The sequence below is a fragment of the Haliaeetus leucocephalus genome, unplaced genomic scaffold (assembly GCF_000737465.1).
Source record: "Haliaeetus leucocephalus isolate CR32 unplaced genomic scaffold, Haliaeetus_leucocephalus-4.0 Scaffold849, whole genome shotgun sequence".
In the NCBI taxonomy this organism is placed as follows: Eukaryota; Metazoa; Chordata; class Aves; order Accipitriformes; family Accipitridae; genus Haliaeetus; species Haliaeetus leucocephalus.
The window spans coordinates 13,140-36,527 of record NW_010973285.1 but is presented as its reverse complement, the minus strand read 5'-3'; the positions used below and the strand labels follow the sequence as shown (position 1 = coordinate 36,527).

Here is a 23,388-nt window from a genome sequence, read left to right as displayed (position 1 = left end):
GAATCCATCATGCCTGTTTAAATTCTGTACAGAAGACTACATTTACAGTTTATCTGGTCAAACCTGTTCAAACAATTTAAAACTTGGGGAATAGGCTGAGGGAGGGAAAGAGCAAATACTTATAAAAGTTTAGTGGTAATCCACAGTAGATACTCAAGTTTAATTACACTGGGTTTGTGATCTTATGTTGACTTACATTACTGCAGGCTTTCCATTTTGAATAGCATGTGTGCCATCTTAGTTTGAGAATTAAGTTTTCTTAGGAACTGAAATCAGTGTTAGTTGTACGCTTTGTTTAATACATCTTCCATTAACTCTGTCAGTTATATCCAAAGAAATTATAAAGCCATGATGTTATTTCAAAGGAAAATTGATTTTCAGTTGGCTTGAGAAGGCGGCCAGTAGCTATTATGAATTGCTCACTAATGACAGTAGGATATATTTGGAGGGAAATGATTTTTAAATATTGTGTTTTCCTATGTGTAGCAAGCTAACATGAAAAAAATTTGCTTAGCAGCATAAAGAATGCGGTGCAAACCTGTGTCTGTGGCACTTGTAGTGAATGCTACTGCATTCTTTACATGGAAGCATAATCCTGATTGCAGTTTTATTTCAGAGTACAGCAGTTTTAAAAAAAAAATCAAACCACACCTTGTCATCGTCAGAGCATACTCATTCAGTCATGTCTGCCTGACTGATTTGCGTGCTTTTATAGCTACTCACAGAGAAGCACCAACCTGACAGTGGAAGCACAAGATGGATTCTAGCACAGCTCACTCACTAACAGGATCATTATCCAGTTTAAAAAGGCAGGGGCAAAGTTTTTCAATTATACCTCTGTAACTCGAGTGAGTGTAACAGTTTGCAAAGGGATTTAATTTGAAGCCATAAGAAAGGCTGTCACAAGAACTTCTTGTCATACTACTTGTAGAATCTTTATAACTGAGTACTCTAGGGAAATAACGTTGTATGATTATTAGGCTCTTGGCTGAGTCAGCAAAACTGTCAGGCAAAAAAAAAATCTTAAGGCAAGCTTTGTGAAGCATTCCCTCCCATGAAAAGATGATTATCTTACCTCCACTGTCTGTCTAACCACTATTGACAGTTGATACAACAAGTTTTAGAATAAAATTCTGTGACTTCTAATTTTTATGAACCTTATATTAAAAGATATGATACTGTGGCAATACCAGTTTGCTCTCTTTTAAAAACATGATGTAAAGTCTTCTAAGTTAATAGCAGGTGCAAAAGTTTCAACACTGACAGCCTTTGAAACCAGCTCTTCTATTGTCCACAGAACCCGTTATTTATTACTATCCATTCTCAAGAGTTCTCATTGCCATAATTTCCACAGCTGACCCCACAGCAATGCAAAAGTCCTCCTTTCTACCTGTTTTTTCCCAGTTCCCAAGGTGAGAAATAAAAATGATGGCCCAGATTCTGTGTCCGTTCCGTTGTTTGTGCCTCAAACAATATCCTTAGGGCTGACAGCCTCCTGTAATAGCTGCGGCATTGCTTTTTTCTGTGCATTGGTCTGTATTCCCCTGCCATATGAATATTTCTGTTATTATCCTTATCTGCTGTACAAGTGAGATAGTCTTTACATCATGATTTCTGCATGTATATGTAGCTCTTCTGTACTCAGTCTGATGATACGCTATCCCATGGAAGACCCCAAAATAATCAAATAGATGATGAAATAAAATAACCTTCATTCTCCTCTCCCAGTACTGTTCGCATTTTGAGTAACAATTAACAAAACAAGTGAGGCATTATATGAGTGCTCTAGGCACAAGTTGTTACTGCTGTTAATACACCTTCTGAAAGAGACATGAACACATGGTTGAAGTATGCTTGCTAAGATGAGCTCAAAGATCAATAAGTTATATTTGTGTCAGAAAGATCTTTTTATTTTTCTTCCTTCATTTTTGAAACTTCATTTTTTTTCCTATAAAGTCATGCATCTCTGAGGTTAAATATCCTTGTGGTATTTTTGCTTTCCTATACAAGGGAATCTGGCCAGTCTTTGATAATCTAACTCAATAAACATAAAAATATAAATGGATCACAAATGTATAATAAAGAGATAGCAGTGACTTATTAACTAGTGTGGTTACAGACAGTCAAGTTTTACAGTCACAATGCTCATTTTACCCTGGTTACTGAATTGTATGTGTACAGAAATAACTGTAAATCTTTTAAACAATTAAAAAATACTTCATGAGCAGTTTGATATAATATTGTTGCCAGAAGTTAAGTTGGCCTCAGTATAACACGTGCCTCAGCGCTTTCCCCACCTTCATTAACAAAAGTTGTCTTCAATTCCTGGCAATGAGGGATACAAGCACAGGAATGGGAACAGCCCAGACTTCAGAAAAGCTTTAGTCAAAATAAAAAAGTGAACCTGTTAATGAAGGCAAGCCCACCAGGAATGTGCCTTACTTGTTTGTATGTGCCTTTGAGCAACCTGGGGTAACAGCCCTGAGCAGCTCCCTTCCCTTGGCTTTTAGTTTTAAAGCCAAAAAATTACAGATCTGAAAAAAACAAAGCTATTATTTAAGTGAATATGGAATAAATTGTAACATAATTTCATAAACCAAAGAAGTCTAATTCATCATGAACATCAGGGAATTAGAAAAGCTCAATTATCTTTTTCCTAGAAAAATCCAGGGAAAATGGATTTTGCAAAGAAGCAGAAGCAAATATGTTGGTCAGCTACAGACATTTTTCAGAAGTGCAAACGGCAATTAGGTATTTAGAAGGATCTTGAATAAGGAAAGATTTCTTGCATAGAAATAAGAGACAATAAATAATTGTCTCTACAAAAATAACAAGTTTATTGTAAGAATGTTTTTTACTTTGTTTTTGTGGTTCTTTTTGCAGGTGTCGCTGCTTTGGATTCCAGCGTTTCCGGGAAGATTGGTTTGCGAGCAGTCATATATTATTTCTGCACTACAGTCATTGCTGTAATACTAGGTACTCTGTGATACTGTAACTTTTAAAATCCTCAGCATCACCAAATTACAAGTATACAGCACTGTGACATTACTAATTTCCCAAGACAGGATGCGGAGAAGAGACAGGATTCATACCAAACATCTTGACATACTTGTAGCCAGATACCGGGAGAAGTTAGTCCCCCTGTTCACAGTTGGGCTGTATTAATATCCAATATGAAGCCACAGGCAATTTCACTGTACATTTCAGCTCAGGGAAGATGAAGAGCTGTCTGCTTAGGTAATCAGTGACCAGCAGTGGGAAAGCTGAATGAACATCAAAGGCCACCCTTAACTACAAAGTTAATTTCCTCAATAGCAGAATGATAGATTGTCACTGATTCTCAGATGCAAGAATGTATAATGTGTCTCACCTGAAAGAATGACAGAAAATATTGCTTTCATTGTCATCTCATTTCTTTCTTAAAAGGTTTTTGTCCCCTCTGTCACTGTCAGGCTCTACTCCTACCTCTCTGAAGTCCACATCTCCTCTTGCAGGAAGTTCATTCCCTAAAAGCAACCTTGAAATCTTCCCTATTTGCTTAAACAAACATCTTCAGCCTGCCTTCTTAATAAAAGAAGGCCTTCTTTAATAAAATTAAACCCTTCTCTATCAGCTGTCATGTAGTTTGTGGTTTATTTTTGTATTTTGTTGAGCCTGAGTGAATACTGTGCCTAGGTATCACCCACTAAAAAGAAACATGTATTTATTTGAATGACAAAATGTACATTGTATGTGGCCTACTTGTAAAGCAAAGCAGTATTTAACAATAGAAAAAGAATCACATACAGGCGTATAAGGCCGGATTAATTTCTAGAGGTTGCATCATTGAGAATAATATATCACTGCAGTTACACCATTTAGGCTATCTCATCTGTCTGGGAATTTTCTGGGAATACATAGTGAGGAAAATTAATAAAGACTAACATTAATATCTATCTAACTTTGAAATTGTCCCTACCCTGAGAGAGGGGTTAAACCAGACAATCTCCAGAGGTCCCTGCTATTCTAAGTTATTCTATGATGCTATGATATTACTTGTTTCACGCTGCAGAGTTACGCAAATTCAGTTCTGCTTTTATTCACAGCTATCATTAGAAAGCCTTGTTCCTGGCTGGTTGGAAGAGTCATCCAAATGCCTTTTTCTCCCTACAGTGAGACGTAGTAGTTTCACTTGCTTTAGGTTTGTTTGGATTTGGGGGAGAAAAAAAAAAGAAAATAAAAAATAACATACATTTGGAAAGGCCTAGTATATCATATAATAGTAAAAATGCCTAAAATGAAGCCACTAAAGTAAATGGAAAATTTGTCATTGATTTTAGTATTCACAAGGTCAAAGCTAGTATTTCTTGCCCATAATTTTTTATTTTAGTCTGTTTCTGAAGCCCTTCTCTTACATAACTTTATTGCTAACTAACTTTACCAAAACATCCTTTTGTACTTTGAGGTCACAGGGCAATGCACTTGTATTCATATCTGAAAGCTAGTTAGTAACAAGAAGAGCTGCATAAGGGAAAAGGTAAACAGCAATTCAAAATACAACCATGCAAAATGTTGCAGACCACTTCAGTTGAAGCCCAGCTGAAGTAATTTACCCTCTTGGTGAGCAGTAGTGATTTAGTATCATACTTGCAAAACCAAAGCTAGAGTGCACAAGTCCAGTGACAAGGCCACAAGTAGCTCCTGTGTTGGGGGAACCCACACATTTAAGGACACCACCTGTAGACTTCTCTTTTCTGAACAACCCTGCATGAGCACCCAGGGAAAGCATTTGGTGAGTTTAGCTCATGAAGAATTTAGCTACACGGGATATACTGAGGCAGGATGCACCAGTGCCTGTGCTTGCACTGTGAGCTCTTCTTCTGCTTCTCTCCCTGCAGGGATTGTCTTAGTTGTGACCATTAAACCTGGAGTGCCTCAAACAGCAAATGAGATCGACAGAGTGGGCAGTACCCCAGAAGTCAGTACGGTTGACGCCATGCTGGACCTGATCAGGTGAGGTTTTCTTTTATAGTTTCCATACCCTTGTTGCAGAAGTCCAAACAAATACAAATGAAGTTGTGATGTGTAATACAATAAAAATGCTTTCTAATGTTGCATGGATGAATAAGGAGAGAATAACTTGTATTCCAACAGGTTAGACATTTTAGAGTATATTCAAAGCAGTTTGTTAAAATAATTTCTCTTTACACCATAGACTTCGGTCAATAAACCAATGACAACAAAAATTCCCTCCTTCGCAGAAATTGATATGCAAGATTTACCTATTATGAAGAAAATATTCAGAAAGGATTGAATCGTTGGCAAGTTACTGACTGGCAGCTTCTGTGTCATCCAGCATAGACAGCCACCTGAAATTGCAGTGTTATGTTTCCCTTCCACAAGGCAGGACGCAGAGTAACAGATGCAGTATGCAGAGGTTTCTTAGGGTTGCATCACTGGTATCTAAGACAACCTTATAATGAGTCTTTCCCCATCACCATCCTAAAGTGGTTAGAAGAAGGAAACCCCTAGAAAAGTCTGCAGAAGACTTGAGCAGGTTTTCAGAGCTAAAGTGCTTAATGAATTAGAAAAAATTCACAAAGAAGGGCTGCATTTCCAGTAGTGGCTAAGTAGTTCCCTAAAAAATGTTTCTGTGGATTATTTTTTTTCTCTAGCTGCAATTAGTCTCTGTTTTGTATCACTATTCCTGCCCACTATTTTCTTTTTGTAGATTTTTTACTTAATCTATAATGTAAGAATCAACTGCCACATATCTAAAATTGGCTTTCTCAACATTTTTTATTTCAGGAAATGTGACTGACATTTGCAGATGAAACTCCAGATACACAGTTCTTCAACATTTGTAAAATATACACACACATATATACATATATATATATATGCCCTGAAAAAGTCACTGTCTTATTTAATAGCAAATGTCTGCTGTCATCTGGGGCATCTCTGCCCCAGCACAGATCAAGGTAGACCCCTTTAAGAACAGCTCAATTTCTCTGAGGTTTGTTTGTGAGATAGTTAACAGTCCTCAACCCTAAAGCCCCCCACAGCTCTTACCAGCCTCTGTCTCCTCCTGCCTGTACATGACCAGAGTGGCATCTCCTTAGATAGCTCATCTCATTCCTCATGGTCACTTGCCCAGGAATCAATGAGGGAAACTCTGCAATCTTCAGCTGCATTATAAAACTTAATGCAGTCTGTTACCAGTAACTTCCACGTGAACATCTCCACAGGTATTCACAGGGCTGATGTAGTTCCATGCACAAAAAAGTCTTCCTATAGTAAAAAGCAGTGTGAATTGTAATTCAGAGTAGTTTGAGTTTTTGCTACGGTTTATAGCTCAACTTCTTGTAAACAAATTTAAGACTGTAAATTAGGAGTTTGAGATCTGAAATTCTGTTTTAAAGGTATAGTTACTTTTCCTATTTTTTTATGTTCATTAGATTTAAGATCCAAATCCGGACAGGCTTGTAAAGATTAAGGAAAATCCCAGGCTTGTACAAACTACTCTTGCCTTTGAAGAAATTTTGCTTTAAAAACTTGAAAAATAAAGGCAGGAGTTTGTGAAAGATCTGGAAGGGAGATAAAGCCTTCTGCTTCAATATAAAAACTGCCTTTTTCTGCACTGGACTGGGTATTCAATAAATACCTAATTAATGGTTTTTTTCTGCAATCATTTGAATCTGAAACTGGCAGTTGGAAAGGAGGCATACAACTGGATTGCACTGCTTCTGATCCAATTTCCTAATTTTTCAGTGTGCGAAAATGGTTCTTGACCCTGGAATAACATGGGAATCCTCCATCAGCCAAGATTAATTTCTGAATTCAAAACTACAATAGAGCACATCAAATATCTGATTCTTCCAGCACAGCATTTGGGGGGGGAGGGGGAGGTTGGTTTTGCCTATATTTGACAAATCCTATAAGAATGGTATGTCCTATATTCCTCATGCAAATGATGGAGATGATGCCTCAGGGAGAAATCCACTGGGTTTAGTAGCTTACCAACAGAAATGTCAAAAACTGAAAAATAAACTTAAAAATTCAACAGCAGGAAAACAGTCAACTGATCGTCGGGAGTCCTGAACCCTTAATTTCTTTGGACTTTATATCTGATGGTGCTAAATACACTGCTTTCTTGATAAAGGAACACAACCTGATCTGGTTTTCAAGCAGCAGATTTTAACATTTTGTTTATATGAACAACTTGTTCTTAGTATGCTATAATGTTGAAATGCCTCTACTTTTTTAACAGGAATATGTTCCCAGAAAACCTTGTCCAGGCCTGTTTTCAACAGGTATGTTTGAACATTCCTCTTCGCTACTGTATTTTTCATTGCAGACTAAAAATTACTCTTCTTTTATGTCCCGCAAAACTATGTCAGCTAAGAATTATTTCTGAGAAGTCCAGGGCTACTTAATCTCCCATAAAAATACTTTTTTTAATGTATCTTGGTTTCATTGCCATTGTGATAAACACTCTGTTATCAGCTATTAAGTCCTTGATGATCCCTTGCAAAAAGACACTGTTTAGGAGCTGGGTGCAGAAACCAAGCAGTGTGTAAGACAAGATTTTTCCTTTTGGGACAGGCAGAGGTAGAAGAACCATGTCGTGAGGATCTATTTCCTTGTTCTTAAAAACCCTCAGTGTCTGATGAAGTCCCCATAACTTAGCCCTCACCCCAATGTGTCTTGTGTCTAATGTCCATTGCCAGACCTGAAGATCCACCTTAAGGAAAAGGCAGCCAATTGGTAGAGTCTATGTGAGACATCTTTCAGAAAAAGTGAAATTTGCAAGATTAAAGAGGAAACTGCTGTTTATATATCAGATTTAATTCAGATTAACTCATCTTTATCTGTAAATACTGGGTTTTTCTGCTTCCTTTTTTTGTCTTCCCCAGCAGCTGCCGACCAGTTTATCTGAGCTTTGTATGTGAGGTAGTTAACCTTTCCTAGGAAGTGATGTTAACTGTCCTGCTGTGCACAGTACTGAACATATTTCCAGTTTATAAAATTTCTTCATGTAGTTTTTCTCATATGTTAATTACTGTCACCCGACACTAAGGGGACAGACAGGTTCTTTTAGGGATCCTTGGCAGAATGATGACAGCACTAAATCGTAGTTAAAATTAAAGCTTTATTTTCTTGATAGGATATTATCATTTGTATAGCACAGAATTTATAATCAGAATAGCACAGAATTTCTATAGGCAGAATCAGTGTAGTACAATTCTACAATAGCACCACTTAGCCTATGGTTTCTAATCGCCTGGACCCTCTGCAGATTGGGTCAAATCTTAATAGTTGGTTTGCTGTATCAATGTAACAATCATGATCTAGACTCAAAAAACTTATAAAAGAATATGAGTCACTCTCTCAGTCCTCAGAGGAAGCAGACGATGGTGGAGGTGTCCCTGGCCATCGGGGGGTCCCGGGTCTCACTGTCCGGCAGCAGCTCCGGTCCAAGTTGTCCCTTAGGATTTGTAACTGCTTGATTTTATGGACAGTGCTTTGGGTGCTGTTACGCTTTCCCTCTTCTGTGATGGGGTTGTCACCACTAGCTGGCTGGCCAGGTGCCTGGGAACTTCAAGGCCAGTATGGAGGGAAGTAGTCAGGCTGGTGCCCAGGAATTTTGAGGCTGGTAGGGAGGGGAAGAAGAAATCTGTTTGGTTCATCTGCTTCGTGCACAGGACCTTCAGGGACTCATAATAAGGGGATATATCTTATCACCAACAAGACTACACCAGGTCCACAGGGCATCCGAATGCCTGGGGTGCAGAATTCATAGCATATTATCTGTGAATCACTTGTTTGATCTACAGCATCTGAAGCACAGAACCGTGATGGCTCACATGAATTGAGAAATAACCTGTTCGTCTATGTTTGATACGTTCAAGTCAGCTTGGTTCATTTTTCCCTTATTTTTACTGGGCAAAGGCTATGCCTTTGTCCATTCTTCAGTTTCCTCATGTTTCTAAATAAGTTCTTCTATTTTTTAAAAAACTTTTCCAGTATAAAACCAAACGTGAGAAAGTTGAACCTACAACTGGCGTGGATAAAAATAGCTCCACATTTACAGAAGAACCTGTTACAACTGCTACGACAGCAGAGGCTTCAGAGGTGTGACCTTTATTGTTGTATTCCTTCATGATATATAAAGTGGGGAGAAAGAACATAGAATAAATTTGGTTTAGGTGATGTGGTTAGTGATTGAGAAAAGGAAGGAAATGGTACATAGATAGATTTTACCAAGGGCACAAAACTTAATAAGTAAATACTAGAGGTGATTATGAAGATCTTCAAGTAGGTTTAAGCACACCAGAGGACTCCACTGGTAATTAAGCAGTCCAAAGATAATGTGAGAAAATACTCCATTCATATACTCCATTAAATGTATATGCTAATGAACTGTCAATTTGCTGAGAAATTAGAGAAAACAGTCACTGTGGAAAGGCTAGATGTATATCAGCACAAGATGTATGAGCAGCAATGAGATAACTGTAAGCACTGCAGAAAGAAAGGAATGGAAAATCATAATTTTTTTTTTAATGGAAAGCAAAACATTGGTAGGCATTTGTTAATTAATAGTTTGTTACTCTGCAAAAAAATGTAAAGAGACAAAAGTGAAGAAGAGGTTTAACAAGCCTCTGATTAGAGGTCTGGAAAGCTTATGAGTGTTGGTGGTCTATAGAGCCTAGACTTACACTGGAGGAGAGGGAGAAAGGAATTTGCTAGAATATGAACACAGAACTGTGAACATTACTGAATCAATATGCATTTTATTATACTTCCAAATTTCATAGTATAGCTCTCATAGTAATGAGAGCATGGGAACATGAGCTATATGAAAAGACATAAATTAAACCTTGAAGCAGCATGTAGTGAAGAATTACACCCTTTCCTTCACATGTTCATACTGCACAAACACAGAGGAATGTGCGAATACCAATCTATTTAGTAAGATTTTTACATTATGTGCATCCAGTTCTGCTGTAAATTGTGCCATTTCACTGATTTCAGCTGAACAATAGATTTTAAACTTGGAGCAAAATTGGACACCATTGTCTCAGTTCTTATGCGACAGACTATTCATCTTAAATCCAGGCATAAACCCTCGAGTTCCTCAGAAATAACCACAAGGATTATACATCAGCTGTGTTTTGTTCTCCACTGTAGGGAGTATGTCTTGAGTATATTGAAGACATGACTGCAGATATATAGACCTTGCCATACTTTGTGTCAGAAGTCTATAGAAAGGGCAACATAAATTAAGGGGTGCTTTATCCCCTGCTAGGATTTGGTCAGATCCTTGCATAGCTTTAAAATACAAAGCTTTCAAAGACAATTTAGTTCTACCTTCACTCCTGAACTTGCCCACTTGGCACTGCCAGAAAGGGAATAGAATGACTGGGGAAGAGCTCCGTGTCTTTTCAAAGAAAGATCTAAATATGTTTTCATTTAGAAGTCTTTAAAGTAAATTCAGTGTTTTCAGATAGTAACTTCTTTCTCTTGAATCTCATCTGTAGAACAAAACCCAAGAATACAAAATCGTGGGCATGTATTCTGATGGCATCAATGTGCTGGGGTTGATCGTCTTTTGTCTTGTTTTTGGAATGGTTATTGGGAAAATGGGAGAGAAAGGACAAGTGCTGGTGGATTTTTTCAATGCACTGAACGAAGCTACAATGAGAATAGTTCAGATAATTATGTGGTAAGTCCAAGGACATATTGGCATTTTCTAACAACTTCTTTAAGTGGATTTTGTGATTTAAGAGGTAGGAGCAGACTCATGCTTCATGTTTGCTTTGTTATAGTGCTTTACAGCAAACAACTTTAAAAGAAAGGCTGGTAAAAAGTTTCCTTTCTACAGAATTTGATCCTTTTGAGGAAACCGGAGACAGGGCTTCCACTTACTGTATACTAAAGAAACAGTCCTACTGGTACACAAGAAACCTGAGTTTTTCAGGCATTCTTGCTAGAAGTTTATATCAAACCAGTACAACTGCACTAGTGATTTGAGGACTGTAGAAGCATTAACACCCACATGCCCTTCTCAGTCTCGAACACTATTCCCTGATAGCCATTATGTTACGGGATAGCTGTCCTTGGAGCTAAGTTCCTTTAGAAATATAAATTAATATACAAGCCACAGCACAGAGCAAAATCCAAAATGGTATACAAAATACAACTTAGCATCATTTACCTTCTGCTAATAGGCTTTGTGAGACAATGTTCTCACAATATTCTCTTATAATATTCTCAGACAGGAAAAACAAATTAATAATGTAGCAACTCATCTGATAGTGTTTGGTTGGACTCCACAGCTGTTTTGTCCATGGAGATCACAATTACAGGATCAGGACTACAAGCACACACAATCCTTTCCAGAGTTTGATCCTGCATATGGAGCACCTTGTGCCATTTACTACAATACTCTGCTCATATCCATGTGTTCACACAAATAGTAGCTTATGAGATCTGTCCCTTCCATGGATTTTTCTTCCATCCCAGCACACTGAGATGCCTGTAAAACAGTAAACCTGTCCAAGGTTTAGTTACACACTTCTTGCTGCCTTTAAAGAAATGTAAATTAGTTTCTGCAGCTTGTCCTATACTAGGCAGCTGGTTCAGTCCCCAACTGAGTTACAGCCCCATGAAATAGGCTGCCTCACTCTGCAGCAAATTACCGCTAATGACACCTGAGAGTTAGCACATGCTACAAATACAGGATCTGACCCGTAAGCTGACTCTCCAGTGTCTTGTATGTGCCTGAAGCTGTGGCTACAGGCTCCCTGTGTTTCTACAGATGTGGGAGCGGTTGTCTTGAATAAGGTAAAGTTTGATGCTGGTAGTGTGAGGAATTAGTTCTGCTTTTACCCAGTTCAGGGCTCAGAAGGAACTAGGAGTCCTTGCTTTGGACAGGGACAAGGTACTATTTTATTTGTGACATAGCACTCACACATTTTATAAATTTATAATTTATATTTTCAAATAGATACATTTTATATTTTCACAAGTTTGTAAATTAATTTATACTACTCAAAGCTCTGAAGTGGCAACTTGTCTCTGTGACAGCCTGCTCTCTGGTACTAAAAGAAATGCAGTGGAGCTGGTGCTAGCATAAGTCCTGATTTTTGCCTTGAGTTTTCTGTAGGCAGTAGCCCATGCAGCTATTCGTGTCTGTAGGGCATGGCCTTGTGTAAATTTACTGGGGGATGAGGACCCCCCCATCAAGCAACACACTGATGACTGTGCTATCCCAAGATACTAAAATCACTCTTATTCTGTGCAGGAGGCCCACATGTAGCCCCCAGTGCTGCAAGGCAGCTGCTGTAAGCACAGGAGACCTTTCCCATCTGTGTGTGATTGCAGAATGCACAGATATTGGTCTCAGCCCTGCAGACTTCCACCACCAAGTAAGCTTATAGCTATGCATAAACATTTGCTGCAGTAGGGTAAAGCTCACACCCCTTCCCAACTTCTCTATATTCTGTGACACCAGATCATACAGCACTTGTTAGACTATGCATAGGGCTACATTTACTCTGATTTTCTAATCTTTTTTCATCACCTCTATTGCAGTCTTGTTGCAAGTGAATAAAGTTAGTTGTATAATAGAATATAAAAAAACCTTCAGTTGTGTAATAGAATGTAAAAAAAACCTTCCATCTGTTGTAAAAAATTATACTGTGCGAGAAATTATTCCGTTGTGAGCATGCCATATTTTCAGAATGCATTTTTAATTGCTTTATTTTTGCTTTCTAGGTATATGCCCATTGGTATCGTGTTTTTAATTGCTGGGAAGATAATAGAAGTTGAGGACTGGGAAATCTTTCGTAAACTGGGCCTTTATATGGCTACAGTACTAAGTGGGTATGTAATTTCTCAAAGATTAAATTAAACACTTGCAGTTTTTAGAGCTCAGTTGATTACAACTCAATTATCTACAACACCCAGCCTCTTCTAGGTCAGACACAAAAATTCTTGTCAGTGAAAATTATGTGAGGATGTGTGAGGATGTTTTGAATGCATGTTTTGCTGAATGCACATTTTTGTTTAAAAAGTCACTGCTTTGCATTTAAAAAAAAAAAAAAGCAAAGGCTGTTCTTGTGTTTGTTGTTTCATCTTAGCTTGGTGCTGAAACAGGTAATATCATTGTACTTTTGAGAGTAGTAATGCTTCTGTTAGATACTAGAAGAAGTTGGAAAAGGGTGAGGTTGTGAGTTACATCTTATTGGGAGTTGCCAGCCTATTGAAAATACACAAGTATCTGGATTAAGTTGGGAACCTCCATGGGACCAGCTCCACTGCCCCGTACAAATGCATAGTAATTGCAGTGCATGATAAATGATGCCAAAGAGGAAACTGATCCCTTCCCACCACAGTGCAGAGCTGGCAGCTGACATCAAAAGAAGCCCTGGGAATTGCACTGTTTGTTAGTTACTCCTTTAAGGCGAAGGTAGCCGGTGAAGTGGCAAAAGCAGCAGTTGCTATCCGAATAACTTAGCCAAGCATCAAAACATTTTTTTCTATTCTTTTTCTAGACCCTTGGCTGTGTAGAACAGTCTGGGTGGAGGCAGTTACACCTGCACAATGTGGAGCCTTGCACATGTGGAGCCTTAGAAGGGCCAACTTAACTGCTCCAAGTCATATAGGTTATAAATATATCTCTGAAAGTATCCTACAAAGAACCCTTTTGATAGATAGATGGATTTTACAGTCCCAATAAGTTAAATGCATTTACATTTCTATTTCCAATTCAGTGAAGCATAACTTCTAGGCTGTCTTGGTTCATTGCCTTAGCATCCAGTCCTATAATTCCTTCAGTATGCTAAGGATTTATTCATGTTTTGTCTAGAGGCTAGATTCAGAGTTGTTCAAGAGCTTCCTTCCCACCACTTTATGCATATGCATGCTATTCCTCAAACATCATTCACACACTTTCTGATGAGCAAGCAGAGAGAAGGGTAATATATTAGTCTTGAATGCAAACTTCTCTATAAATAGTCCAGAAGGATCTCTTTTTTCTGCATTAATCTTTGCTAGATAATCATATTTATTTCAGAGTTGTTTTGGTTTATGCATAAGCCAGTATGTTTGGACTAGCTGTTCAAAAATCATTTGAGATATAATGACTTTCTAAGTAAAAATTACAGCTCCAGAAATAGCACTGAATCATGACTTTTGCAAATGTTACAGAGATGAGTGCAAGTTATGTTTGTTTAATGCATAATGCAGTTTTTTGTGAGTTTCCATTTAGAACTGGAAAAGAAATCAAATTTTTAAAGGATGCAAAAGTTGGTGTTTACCAAGAGACTATAAATCAAGAGACTAATATTTTCTATATAAATTATAAATGAGACCATGACCACAGGTTAGGTAGAAGTCATTTATAGAATGACACTATCATTTCTGCAGGTTTTCTATGTTATTAACTCCAATTAACTCAGAGGAAGAATATGTTGGATGGATTGTTACTGCCCTTTGATTTCCATTTTAGATCAGATAGCAAGTTTTACAGTTTTAGATCTGATAGCAAGTTTTATAACTGTTTACCTATTAATGGTTACTATTTGCACTGTGACAGGGCTTATCTTCCTTAAGATGTGTGTGAAGACACAGTGCCTTCTCCAGAGAACTTTGATTGCAGAGTAAACTACCATCATATATAGTCTCCTGTTTAGGTGGTAACCATGAGCTTGACAGGCACAACAATTTTAAGTAGGTTCCCAGGTGCCATCAAAAAGATTGTATATAGTAAGGGTGCCTACTTTTACATCCCTGGAGATAAAAAGTCTCTTTTCCACTGTACTCCCTTGCACATGCCACAGTTTTCCCTGATGGGTGCTAGGGTAGATCTCTGCAGCTTTCTGTCTCTTATGGGACGGCCTACAGTGGGTGATGCTCAGGGTATTGTGGAGAAGGGCTAACAGCAGCACGTTCTCTAAAAACTGACCATCAGGGAGAGCATGTTGTAATCAGATCACAGAAGCAAAGATGATGATGTACACACAAGGCCATAGGCTGCAGGGAAAAGGTGCTTGTTCTGCGTTTTCCAGCCTGCGAGAATACCCTTTTTCTCACCTCTTGGCAAACAGGAGAAGTTGTGCTCTTTCTTTGTCTTTGTTTCTTAAACACTGCTATTCCCACCATATTTTTGGGTTTCATCCTTATTTGCTTGACCTTGTCTGTTTACAGTGTGTTCTGTTCATCAGCATCTTCTATAGCTGTCTATCATCCTCCTCTTAAGCTTCATCCTGAGAATTACAAGTTATCTTAAACACGTTTCCTGTATTCCGTATCAGGAAAAATGTGCAAGAGAATGAGGGCTGGTGTGTCTTATCCTCCTCTTCCTTTCTTTTACCTTCCCTTTCCAGCCTATCTTCTCTCTCACCTTCTTGCCAGCTTTATTATTCATGACCTTTTACATTCTCAGCCCTACCAGCTCTCACCCACCATTGTCTGCAACACTTCTCAGTCTTTATGTCTCATTCAGGTCACCGTGAGGGAACAGACTTCCCCCAGTGCCTCTGCTCTGGCCACTAAATATCTTCACCCTCTCACTTGTAATGGCTGCCGTGTCCAGATGAGGACATGTTAGCAGTCACAGAGGAGGAAAATCAAAGTAGGAGGCATAGTGCAAGTGTCAGAGGACTCAGAGTCTGAGGTGGAAAAAAAAAAGAAGCTGCAGCAAGCAGAGTCTCCCTTGCCTATGCCTTTGTCTCTTCTGAAAGCAGCAAGGCAACTGCATCTCTGGACGCTATAAGGGATTCCAGTTTGGAATTCTGAGGGACAAGAGTCTTCCTATGTTAAAATTGAATGCTATTAGAATTTCTCTTTTCAGTTGCTGATTACGATTTTTGGTATAAAAAATTTCGGCAGCTTGCTGTGAGTTGCATTTCATGCATGAAAATATATATTACTTCAAATTTGTTTCATGAAAATCAGTAGTAGCAAAGCAGTATGCACAAATACTTTATTTTGGATAATGCCATGTTCATGATGCCACTAAAAAAAAGTGCAGATCTAAATTTTTCAAAATAGCTATTTGGAAGTCAGTATGCTTCTAGACACAGACATACTTGAAATGTTTGCTCTCGTCAACATTTTGTTAAGAGACCCAACAACACGCATACCACTTTATTTTTCTTTCTATATGTTCTGAAGAATTCAGTTTGTTCTCAGGCACCGTTGTATAAATTATTAGGTTTCTTTCTAGAGTTCTGTACAAAATTTTATCAATACACGTTGCATGCTGTTATTTACATTCCACTAAATAAATCATTTGTTCACATACAGAATGAAAACTTTATGCGTGTTGTTTTTAAAAAGGTAATTTTTCCAAGGAAACAAATAGTTAGGTTTTATGGGTGATCTTTAGTGCTGTTGTGGATTTCTGTACTGTGGCTACTGCTCTCTTAATTGCCTATTTTTGGCAGAACAAATGGTACCATGATTTATGGCTATCTTTATCAGCTACTCTGAAATCACAAAGCACTATTAAAATGCAGTGCCATTCAGAAGAACATCTTGTGAGGACAGAGTAAAAATCCCAAGGTTATACATGACAACAGTTCTGGGCTTTATGTTTCCAGGCTATGATGATTCACAGGAAGGTGATGTTGCTACAGCTGCTTGCAACCTTGGAACATAGGAAATATTTCACATACCCTTCACATATATTTCATTTCAAATATACTCACAGCAGGCTGTTTACCTCTAATCTTAATGCCCACAAAGCTCTGCATTCATATACATTCAGGATTAATGCACAATGTTCAAAATTAATGCACAAGTTGAAGGAGGAATTTGTCCCTGAGACCCACCCAAATATCCAGGTAAATACACCTAAGCAGCTGAAGTCAAGAGGACAATTCGATCTTTTGCATGTCAACACACTTAATTTTAAAAATTAACAGTTTCAAAAGACAGTATTTCAGCATCTTACAACATTAAAGATGGCGAGACTACACATATCTCATGTGTACGATCTGAAATACCTCACTACATTTTAATTGTAGACCTAAGCTTACAGAGTTTTCCACAAAGTAAGTGCGGATTTTTTTATAGGATCATGTTTGAAGTTTCTGCAGAAAGATGTGGACTTCATGTTTCCCTGACTGGGAACCATATTTACCTTTAATTCCAAAATGTGTTCTATAATAAAGGCAGATAAACTTAGAAAAATCATTTTGTTTTTCTGATTTGTCTGTAGTCTGCATTGTAAGGATTTGGCAGGAGAGTGGAGTGTTTTAGCATTATTTCAAATCGCCCTCTGCATATCAGTTTAAATACTATTTATTACTTTAGTTTTCTCATCTTCATCAGTTTAAAATTATTTCCAATATATTAGTTAATTCTTGTTGTACTTTGGAAAGAGAGACAATTAATAATTTCTCTCTCCCTTCCAAAAGAAAGTGTAGAACAGCATTAGTCTGTGTTTTGTTTAAGATTGTATACTCTAAATTGTGAACATGGGTGTCACTAAAGTCACCTTTAGTGTTTCATAAGCGTATGTGAGGACAGAACTAGATACCTATTATCACTGTCTTATTAAAACAAGACAATGAGATGGATCCATTTGTTTAACTAGAGCATTCTATTTTGCAGACTTGCAATCCATTCCACTATAATTCTGCCACTGATCTACTTAATAATAGTAAGGAAAAATCCTTTTCGGTTTGCCATGGGTATGGCACAGGCACTTCTGACAGCCCTTATGATTTCTTCCAGGTAAACAAAAGAAAAATTTATTTTCTGTAATGTTCTTAGTAGTAATTGCATTGTTTGCACTCTGATTTTATTGCTACTTTGTTACATACCCTGATTTCACCTGTACAATTCTCAATCATCTGGAGGTTGAAATATTATTTTCATCATTACTTCTGTAGTACCCAGAGGGGCACTATAGATTGTGCTGGCCTTACACCAAATGAGAGCCTGCCTCTCCCAGGAGGAGACAGTTCTTTGCCGTTCAGTTCATTAGTCACAGACTTGCTAAAGTTTAAGCTGTTGCGCTGTTTCTGTGACTGTGTACGTCATGACGGTTTTACTATGTTATTTTGAGGATAACTAAGACTTTGTTATTTCTTCCTGTAATTAGAAGAGATAACAAAAGTTACTTTGCTTTTTCATGGTGCACGCTTCCTGCCTGCCTTAGATCCTAAGTCTTAGAGCAGATCAGGCTCTGAGGAAAAGGAAAGATAAGGGAAACGATATGCTGTTGCCTGTGCTTACTTTATGTGTTTATCTGTGTGCCAGTTCAGCAACTTTGCCTGTCACCTTCCGCTGTGCGGAAGAAAAAAACTTCATCGACAAAAGAATTACCAGGTTCGTTCTTCCAGTTGGAGCTACCATCAACATGGATGGCACAGCTCTTTACGAAGCAGTAGCAGCTGTATTTATTGCACAATTGAATGACTTAGAACTGGATATTGGCCAAATAGTTACCATCAGGTAAGACTAAAGCCATCACATGCATTTTGTTGGAAATGGTTTTTTTTAATGAATGGTACATTAACTTTGGTTACCCCATGGGAAAGTTGAAACTATCATTCACAGCACAGGAAGTAATGTTCTCACTGCTTGGTCCGAGGCCTTGCCTGTGCAACCTGATGAGGAAGTGGGATGGGCCAGGACATGCAGCTGGTATACAGCATCGTTCTGGAAATTGCCATTATTCTTCCACTGCAAACACTTGCAAACCCAACTCAGCCTCTATCTCTGATCAGTCCAGTTTGCTTGTTAGTCATGCATTGCCTGTTACTCTGCAGTGTAATCATAACAGTATCTGTACTTGACTTGTCCCATAAACTTGTCACCAGACTTTGAGTTGATATTGTTCAGGAGGAAAACTGGAACATTTGGGCTTGCTTCTTGCAGTGAAGTAAGCCTATTTGTGCCATAAAAATAGATTTTCTGTGAGCAACATGTATTCTGAATGCCTTTTCTGGGCTTTATGTGGGATTTAGTGTCACAGCTACAGCAGCCAGCATTGGGGCTGCAGGTGTCCCCCAAGCCGGACTCGTCACCATGGTGATTGTACTGAGCGCTGTTGGCCTGCCTGCTGAGGATGTTACTCTGATCATTGCAGTTGACTGGCTTCTGTAAGTTTAAGGCATTCAATAAATATTTTTCTTTTTTTTTAATGTTTACATAAGTTGTGTGGGATCATCTGGGTCTGAGAAAGAAAGCAACAAAATCATTTAGGACTGTTGCAGGAATTGGAGAAAGATTCTTCTTATGGCCAGGTTTATTCAATATAGAGTTGAATGCAGTAGTGGCTTTAATTCTGAAAGAAGTCCCACTGCATGGGATGGCATTGAGTAATCTCACATCCAGAAGTGCTGTCAACCTTAAAATAGTGGCCACAGCATTAATAAATCATGACCATAATACTCGGGAAAACAAATTTGACAGTACCTAGGAGTGCCTCTGGAGTGTCAACTGCCACCATGTTATGCTAAATTTGTACGCTATTCATAAAAATGAAATGTAGCCACAAGCTGGTTTCCACAAAGCACATAAAATCGATACACTGGTGAATAGGTAGTGGAGCACAACATGAACTGAGAAAAGCTGGTTCTGGACGCCACATGCACACGTGGCAGGCTGTACAGGGGTCTGTGCTGCCAGCATTACTTTGCTAGGGCTTTTCTTCACTAAGAGTTTTTTAAAGACCCAGCCCCTTAATCAACAAGCACACACATGCAAGCTCAGAAAGCATTCCTTGTGCCTGATCCCAACCATCTCACCTCAGAGCACATCAAAATCCCTCAGTCCCATTAAGCAGCTCTCTCTGGAGAAAAGCATTTTCACCAGAAATCTTTTCTGTTCAACTTACACAGAGATGTTTCTCTGCTACTTTTGCAAAAGCCCAGACAATCACGGAGTGTATTCTAGAGTTCAGAAGGACATCAGTATTCAGTTTTGTCCCATGATTCACAGAGAGAGTAACAGGATTCACAACTTAAGGAGTATAGCTTTAGTTGTAATACAGCTTTTTTGTCTCCTAAACTGTGAGCTTTAGTGCTCAGACCAAGGTCTTGTTCACCTGCAGCAACTCAGCATGGATGGTAATTCATTAGTATCAGTGAAGAGATCTTAATCATTTCATAGTCTCTGCATGTCTTCTTCTTAGGCTCATATTTACACTCAAGGTAAATGCATTCCTGTTCCTCCCCCACCCTTCCCAATCATTTTCTTGAAGGATATCTGGCAGCAGTCTATGTATTTCACAGATATATATATAATTTATTTGATTATATAACTCAATTTTGCAAGCTGTAGAGAGATATGCCAATCTCCAGAAAATCAGGGCTGTTCAATGGATCTAAGAATGAATTCAATTTCTGTATAAGCATTAATTGCTCCAAACAAAACAGCTCCAGTACGTTCTCCCCATCAGCTGTCTGCAACAGGGTCTAATAGGTTTGTTTGCTATGTTCCACAATAATTTCGTTTTCTCCAGCTCTCTTCTTTGCCCAGTTGGCATTTAATTTCGCTAAGAATGGGGAAGATCAGTACAAACTGCTGGCTCAGAGCAGGTATCTGAAGAAGAGTGTAAGAACAGAACAAAAGTATATTGGTTCTTTTCCCAAAGTACTTTCCTAGCCTTCTGCAAATTGCACCTCACAGAATTCCTGAGCTAGAGGTGGGTTTTGTTTTAACAGTTCTCAAGAGATTTCTTCTTCTTCCATGAATGCCTCACTGCTTTTGGGACCCATATAAACTTTTAGATTTCCACAAGTCCTGTGGAGAGGCGTTCCACAACCTAACAATGTGTAGCACAGAGACATATTTAATTTTGTTTGTTTTAATCTATGTCCTAATCATTTTATTTGATGCCCTCTCTTTTAGGGGAGTGAGAGAGAGAAAGGGAACAGTAATTCCCTATTTCTCATAGAAATCATAGTTTTACAAATCTGATCTCATCTCCACTTTGAAAGTCCACAATTTATATGATTCTTAGGCACAGTACAAATACATGGAAGCTAGCTTTTCCACCATGAAACAGACAAAGAATTCAAGCTGTTTCTGATTCTAATTGAGATATTTTTCAGATTAAAGTGTCTTGGTGTGTAAAGCAAATTAAAGATTAATTTCATGTACCAGGGATCATTGCCAGTGCATTTTGCACCTCAGCAGATGGAATGCACATCATGATGCCATGTAGATTATTAACACTTTCGCCTTTTGTACTTATTGCCTAATATGTATTATTTTGCAACCTGCTACTAGTGGCTCATTAACAATCCTCTAGTTAATTCTGAACTTACCAAGGTTTTATTACATAGGCTTGAGGAGTACTTCCATGTTTTTAAAGAAGAATAGAAAAATTTTGAGAATAGAATCAAAGTATTATGAACATGGAGAATACATGGGCACTTTTTAGCACTGGAGATCAGCAGTTGTAGTTGAAGAATATGTATATAAGACATGCTCATTTACTTCACTTTTGGTTTTGCAGTCCCTTCTATTTGTGAGTATATCCACCTCAACATCTCTCCACAGGCAGAGCAACTCATTCTGCCACAAAGCCCTTGCAGTGCTGGGTAGCTGAAAAGAAAAACAGGGAAGCATGACTTTCCACTGTCCCTACCTTACTCCCACACCAATTTTCAAACTTTGCTATATTGCTTGGTTTTGTTGCTCCTCTGACAAGTAGTGGCAAATTTTTAAGGCCTACAAGTCACATTTCTGTTGGAAGAAAAATCAACAGTACAGAAGTATCATATTCCTCTAAGTGACTTGTTCAATGTGATTTCATACTTCAGTCCATTAACAATGAGAAGCTAACAGAAGATAGCCTTTCCCATTTCCAGGGTTTGGGCCAGAATACTGAAGATACTGGGCTGGGCAGGCTTCTGGCTGAGGAAATGACTCTTAGAAAGACAAAAGGCACAATGCAGACTTTTATGCTGCACCCCATAGTCTCTCCGCCCAACAAAAGCAGTCTCATCACAAAGAGAACAAGCTGTGTAGCATACTTCAGGGCCTGAGAAGTGATCCCTACAACATTTTTTTAAGGCTATGCAGAGCAGTGTGATTACTGCTTTAACAGACTAGTGATGTGACTTGCAGTTTTGCACACCCTGTACAAATTAATTTGTTATGAAAGTGACTCCAGGTTTCTTCAAATACATGTGGGGAAAATTCTATTTCTTGTTCTACATGATTTTTTTCTTTTAATTGGAGAATTACACCAAATCTACACTGGGGAAAAAAACAGCTCTGCGTTTGCTGGAGTAGCTTACTTTTTACTAAAGGATTTTCTAAGTAACTTACAGAGTGGTTTGTCTAACAACATTTTTTATTCCATAGGGATCGATTCAGAACAATGGTGAATGTCTTGGGAGATGCCTTTGGTACAGGGATAGTGGAGAAGCTCTCTAAAAAGGAGCTGGAGCAGATGGATGTCACCTCTGAAGTCAACATAGTCAATCCTTTTGCCTTGGAAACAACAATACTTGATAATGATGAAACAGAGACCAAGAAATCGTACATCAATGGAGGCTTTGCTGTGGATAAGTCTGACACCATATCCTTCACGCAGACATCTCAGTTCTAAAGCCAGTAGCTTTCAGGTAGAACAGGAACACTAAAGGACATGGCCATATGCAATATCTCAAAAAGCTTAAAGGATAATTGAGAATGAATTGCATCTCACATGCATTTGATTTATTACACAGACTCTGATTCTCCTTACCAGTTCTGCCCCCTTCTCATAACCTCTCCCAACAATTGGAACTCACCACTTTTAGTCCTTGCTGATAAGTTGAAGAAAAAGACAGTTGTAAAATACTTTTTTTTTTTTTTTTTAAAAGAATATACACTATTGCTGAGGCTATCAATTGCCTCTTTGGAATCAGCATGCTCATAAATGGGTATCTTCACTGGAACAGCCAAACATGTTTTACTCAGGAGTAGCACAGCAGTTCACATCTTATCCACATTACAAAGCACCTGTATGAAATCCCTTTTAACATCCTTGCCTTCTGAACAGATTGCACTGTACTTGACACCTACTGTAACTTGATCATGTGCCAAAATACTCATTTCTGCAGCTGAGAGGATACCACTTGGGTGATTCAGGAATGAAGAGACCAGAAAGGCCTTGTAATAAGTGTTTTACTGTGAACAGGGTTTCATTGTTCTTTAATTGTGAAATAAATGGGCATGCAAGGATTTCCAGTGTTTATGTAGCTAGGTTTCCCCATGCCTTTCACATGAATGCCAGCTGCTGCGATTGGCCTTCAGATGTGATGTAGATTGTTGTGGGTTTGCTCTTCTGGCATTCGAAGAGTTGTTGTAAAGTGATGCTTCACTGATTTAGGTCCACTTTGATGGCCTCCTAGTACTTCTCCATCAGAAGCAGAAATAAGTCCATTTACT

The 23,388-nt window shown here is 38.4% G+C and overlaps 1 protein-coding gene across 1 annotated transcript in view; it reads left to right on the top strand.

Moving 5' to 3' along the window:
* SLC1A1 (solute carrier family 1 (neuronal/epithelial high affinity glutamate transporter, system Xag), member 1) overlaps window positions 1–22,677 on the top strand; it is a 38,772-nt gene extending 16,095 nt beyond the window's left edge. Inside the window, exons 2-11 of the mRNA XM_010582861.1 lie at window positions 2,884–2,976; window positions 4,878–4,992; window positions 7,250–7,292; window positions 9,007–9,114; window positions 10,521–10,705; window positions 12,760–12,867; window positions 17,605–17,727; window positions 18,256–18,450; window positions 18,966–19,100; window positions 22,318–22,677. Of these exons, the coding sequence (XP_010581163.1) occupies window positions 2,884–2,976; window positions 4,878–4,992; window positions 7,250–7,292; window positions 9,007–9,114; window positions 10,521–10,705; window positions 12,760–12,867; window positions 17,605–17,727; window positions 18,256–18,450; window positions 18,966–19,100; window positions 22,318–22,564 (1,352 nt within the window). The 3' untranslated portion in view covers window positions 22,565–22,677. The remainder of the gene's footprint in view (window positions 1–2,883; window positions 2,977–4,877; window positions 4,993–7,249; window positions 7,293–9,006; window positions 9,115–10,520; window positions 10,706–12,759; window positions 12,868–17,604; window positions 17,728–18,255; window positions 18,451–18,965; window positions 19,101–22,317) is intronic.
* Window positions 22,678–23,388: the final 711 nt, after the last annotated feature.